The 5,245-nt window shown below is 41.7% G+C and overlaps 1 protein-coding gene across 1 annotated transcript; it reads left to right on the plus strand.

Annotated features, from left to right (window-relative positions):
* The first annotated feature begins 212 nt into the window (after nucleotides 1-212).
* On the plus strand, nucleotides 213-4,839 carry LOC148014547 (pre-mRNA-splicing factor SLU7-like). Its single transcript, XM_087666920.1, is given in 11 exon segments — nucleotides 213-481; nucleotides 568-731; nucleotides 827-939; nucleotides 1,550-1,963; nucleotides 2,069-2,204; nucleotides 2,473-2,738; nucleotides 2,740-2,767; nucleotides 2,878-3,094; nucleotides 3,178-3,281; nucleotides 3,523-3,591; nucleotides 3,673-4,839. Coding segments are annotated over 11 exon segments (1,608 nt in total). The 5' UTR covers nucleotides 213-465; the 3' UTR covers nucleotides 3,754-4,839.
* The last annotated feature ends 406 nt before the right edge of the window (nucleotides 4,840-5,245 follow it).

Genomic DNA, 5,245 nt, shown 5'->3' on the forward strand with positions numbered 1-5,245 from the left:
AAAAGGAGCAGGTTCGGAAAGCCCTCCGGATGTTCTGGGCTTTTCGAACCTATAGCTAAAATAAAATAAAATAATATAATGTAATAAGATTTTTACTTGGTAACCTCTTTAGTAGAATTCTAAATTTGGAGACATTACCTTTGCAAGGGAATGTATTTATTAATTCGTCTTTGTGCGTGAAAAGAGATATTGAGTAGAACTCAATGAGCTGTTAACCCCACCTAATCTTGTAAAAAGCATTCCAACTGATTACAGGACGCTAGCTTTTCAGGCTTTTATCCTCTGCGCGTTACGCAGGCGCCCGCCGACTTGCTTACAATCAAGCAGCCGACTGACAATCGAGCGCACGATATCCTCCCGAGTCAACTTTCGTTTACGCAGAGACCTCTTGTCACTTTGTCTCGACATATTTTCATCACAATCTGCTCTCATCTGCCCTAACGATTCAATCTGCCATCACACAGAATGGCCACCGCAGCAGGTAATTCGACTCCTTCCACCAGCCTGCCTTTCTTCCCTGTGCCCCTCTTCCTGTCATATGCTTATGGCCTCTTCTGTTTTCTGCAGTCGGTTTCAAATCAAGGGAGGATCACAGGAAGCAATTGGAGCTTGAGGAAGCACGGAAGGCCGGCCTTGCGCCTGCCGAGCTCGATGAAGATGGGAAGGAGATTAATCCTCACATCCCTCAGTATATGTCCTCTGCACCATGGTACCTCAATGCAGAGAGGCCGGTAAGGAATCGGAATTGAACAATAGTCATTTTTTGTTGATGGAATGGTCCAGTTTGATGTCCCCTTACGTCTTCGATTCAATTTGTGCTGTGCAGAGTTTGAAGCATCAGAGGAAATGGAAGTCTGACCCTAACTACACACGCGACTGGTATGATAGGGGAGCAAAGGTTTTCCAGGCTGAGAAGTACAGAAAAGGTGCCTGTGGCAAGTGAGTACATTTGTCTTAAGCCTTGTCCTTTTGCATCATCAGTTTGTAGGCTTTAGAAGACGAGCATTATCAAAGCTATGTAGGCTTTGCAGCTGGCAAGGCAGCATAATGAACAATCAGATTAGTCATTCAATTCTAGGTCTAATTTCAAGGGACAGGGAGGAAAAGAGGGGGGGGTGGGGGTGGGACTTGCTAGGTTTGTGGCTAAGTAACATCTCCATCCGTCAACGTAATCATTAGCACTTGTATCTTAACTGGCATCAGTCTTTATAGAAGATAGATTGAATTAGCTAGAGGGCACATTGTCTTATAGCTTTTCAACCTTAACACAGATCCGTGCAAATTTAGGAATAGGGTATTAGTGGATAGGCTCTTGCAGTAACATATTATGAGAATACTGATACTTTTTAATGTCTGTCTCGAACGAACATGATGAAAATGTTTCTACCCCAATCAAAAAAAGTATTGATTCTTGTTGTGAGACTGTTTGGATTAGAACCAACTTTTCAAGATTTTCGTAAATGCCTTGTCATTTTAAAAGGTAAAATGTCTCTGTTTTAGTCAATTGTCACTGCATTGTTTGTTCTAACCTTCTCAATTAAACTGCCAGCTGTGGAGCTATGACACATGACAGCAAATCATGCATGGAAAGGCCTCGGAAGGTGGGAGCTAAATGGACAAACAAACATATTGCGGCTGATGAGAAAGTTGAATCATTTGAGCTAGATTATGATGGAAAACGCGATCGATGGAATGGTTATGATGCTTCTACTTATGCTCGTGTGATTGATTCTTATGAGGCAAGGGATGAGGCCAGACGAAAGTATCAAAAGGAGCAGCAATTAAAGAAACTGGAGGTAAGAAACAATGGAGAAGCTGCAGCTGATGAACAGGAAAGTGAAGAAGAGGAAGATGAAGATCTTGAAGTTGATGAAGCAAAAGTTGATGAAAGCAAACAAATGGACTTTGCAAAAGTGGAGAAGCGTGTGCGAACAACGGGAGGTGGCAGCACTGGGACAGTAAGGTGTGTATCCTGTTCCTTTTTTTTTTGGGGGGGGGGGGGGTTTGTAAATTGCCATGTAGGTGTGCAATGCTTCTTTTGTTGTCTGTCTGAGGAACCTTTCCACAGGAATCTGCGAATTCGAGAAGATACAGCTAAATACTTGCTGAACCTGGATGTTAATTCTGCGTATTATGATCCCAAGACCAGATCTATGAGAGAAGATCCTCTCCCTGATAGTGATCCAAATGAAAAGTTCTATGCGGTAAGTCGGTTATGCTGGGTGCTTGTGTTGCAAGTGGCATGGGTCGCAGTGTCCACTCTATTTCATCTTAGATAATTTGACAGTAATTTGGTACTTGGGTCAAATGTATCTCACATAGTTTGGTGCTAGTAGCATGCAGTGTTCATTATCACCGATCGGTGCTAAATTCTGTTGCTTACTGTGAATGGATGTGTGAAGTTAAGAGGCTTCGATTTATGCTTATCACAAATTAGATACAAAGATCCTAACTTTGCCCATCTTTTTGCAGGGTGATAATCAGAATAGGACTAGTGGACAGGCACAGGAGTTCAAGCTGCTTAACATCCATTCATGGGAAGCATTTGAGAAGGGACAGGATATACATATGCAAGCAGCCCCTTCTCAGGCTGAGCTGCTGTACAGAGAGTTCAAGATGAAGAAAGAGAAGCTGAAATCTCATATTAAAGAAGATATCATGGCAAAGTATGGAAATGCTGCTTCTGAAGACAAGCCTCCTATGGAGCTCTTACTTGGCCAGACAGAAAAACAAGTGGAGTAGGGCAGGTCGGATTGTCAGAGGCCAGGTGAGTTTTTGGTCAGCTTGGATCAGGGAATATAATTGGCTCATGAATTTTGAGAATCTTTTATATGATGTGTGTGTTAAAAGAGTTTGCTATTGCCGATGACCTTGTAGGAGAAAGCTGTTCCAAAGAGCAAGTACGAGGAAGATATTTTCATCAATAATCATACTTCTGTCTGGGGTTCCTGGTGGAAGGATAACCAGTGGGGTTACAAGTGTTGTAAACAAACAATAAGAAATAGTTACTGCACTGGCTCAGCTGGAATAGAGGCAGCTGAGGCTTCAGGTGAACTTATGCGAGCCAACATGGCACGGAAAGAAAGTACCACAGGTAATGCTGCCTTTACACATTTTACTTGATTCTTCTTGCTCTTGTTATTTCATCCTTATAAGCGGATATGTTCTGCACCGCAGAAAAACCTTCAGCTCGAGAAGAGAAGAACCTCGCTACATGGGGTGCTGATACACAGGATGATATTGTCCTGAACCCAAAGCTTTTGAAGGAGGCTTTGAAAAAGGTACACTTGTATAAGTTATTGATTCTCAGGACACATTTCTGAAGCATATGATAGATACACCCCAAGTCTAAGGGCCCCTTAGCTAGAAATGTAGTGTTTCTTGTATGAGTGCTGGGGCTGTACCAAGGCTGTGGTGTCTTTGTGATGCGTCTTATGTTTTTTCTTGTATGGTTTGCATATCTCCAGACGTCAGCTGGTGCATTTCAGTGCAGGATACTGACTAATTTTTATTTGTTTTCAGGAGGATGAACGGAAAAGAGAGGAGAAGGATGAGCGGAAGCGGAAGTATAATGTGACTTGGAATGATGAGGTCTATGAACTCTCCGATTGCAATTTCGTTTTTATTAGTTTGAGTTGTTTTTTTGTGGCTGAAGCAGTCCACTTGTTGCAGGTAACGGCTGAAGATATGGAAGCTTATCGATTGAAGAAAGTTCACTTCGATGATCCCATGAAAGACTTCTTATCTCAGTAAAGTGGGTACACTTGATTAAGACCAGGTTCGAGCTTTTTAAATGATGGAGTCAATGTGCAGGCTCAAGGAACGGCTAATTTGAAAATCAATTTAGCACGGTTGGCCATGCCATGAAAAGCATTTTTAGAACTGATTTGTGGCTTGCTAGTCCTTTGATGGTATCCAGCAGGCAGTGTTGAGCTGCAAAGTTCAGCTATTCAGGGAAAAAGCTGAACAAGGTTCATAGACACACTGAAAAGGATAGCCGGGCTGGGTACATTCAATCTGTACTCTATGTAAGATGAGAGCCCTGCCATGCGCAAGTCAATAGACCTGCACATCAGCAGGCAGCAATTTGTAGCTTTTATGGTCTTGTGCAAGTTGCTGATTGAAGAGTGGACCCCATCATCAGAGAGCAGGAAGATACTGGCGGGAGGAGAAACACAATTGGAAGAGAGAAACTTCTGCACATGTCCAAGGCGGTAAGAGGAAGGAACCGCTCTATAAAATACTGCTACACGCATTTTCTTGACCAGTAGACTGAGTACCTCTAGAAATGGAGGTACTCCGTAGACTTGATGGAGTCCCGTTTCCACGGGTTTAAAGTCCAAAACAATGGGGGACAAGCAAGTTAAACTTGAATTTTCATACTTGCTGAAGTTGATTCACCTAGGTGTGTCCCAACCCTAAGCTTTATATGAAAAGACTAGATGGCATCAGATGTTGCTTGAGAATCTGTTCAACTGGCACATATTGCATAAAATTATGTATACTGGTTGTATATACCTTTCCTTTCCTCTCATGTTTAGGCATGCTTCCTAATGCCTGCAGTGCTTTTAAGAATATGCAAATTTGTTTGTTTGCATGCTTGAATTGGACTACTGGACTACATGCTTAAACCATTTGAGCTACAACCCCATCCACTCTCAAATCATGTGGTTTACAACCTCATTGGCTGATGTAATTGAATTATTTGAGCCGATTGTCCAAAATCAGTCTCAGATATTATCAGCAGTTTTCAAGCAATCAGGTTGTTACTACAATGTAACGTACAGGTTTCTTGCTTGTATTGACTCTGTATTAGGTTTCTTGCAAAAATGTGCGTTTTAAACATTTTAGCTAACAATGGTTCCGTGGCCCTTTTTGTCACCATTTCGAACACGGCTGTATTTTAAAGCATTCAAAAGATGCTGTATGCATTCCTTTATGAGGTTCCAGATGCTTAGCAAACAATTAAGTCACTAGTTGCATATTTAGAATTTTTCTTTTATGCCTCCCTTTGCTGTTAGGTAGTCTCCAGTTTGCAACACAAGCATAATGAAGTTTATTGGGTGTCAAGTATGCCAGTGATGTTTGGAGTTGTTGCAAAATTCTCGTGTTTAAATAACTAGTTCTATGTAATGATTTTATTTTTTAAAATAGCGAGTTTTTATTGGGTGTTGGGTATGCTGGGGATTTGGGTTTTCGCGTCTTGGATATAATGAAACTCATTATTGTGTATCCCTGTAAACAA

This window comes from Lygodium microphyllum, chromosome 25 (genome assembly GCF_053477565.2).
Source record: "Lygodium microphyllum isolate KBCC chromosome 25, Lygodium_microphyllum_v1.1.10, whole genome shotgun sequence".
NCBI lineage: Eukaryota > Viridiplantae > Streptophyta > Polypodiopsida > Schizaeales > Lygodiaceae > Lygodium > Lygodium microphyllum.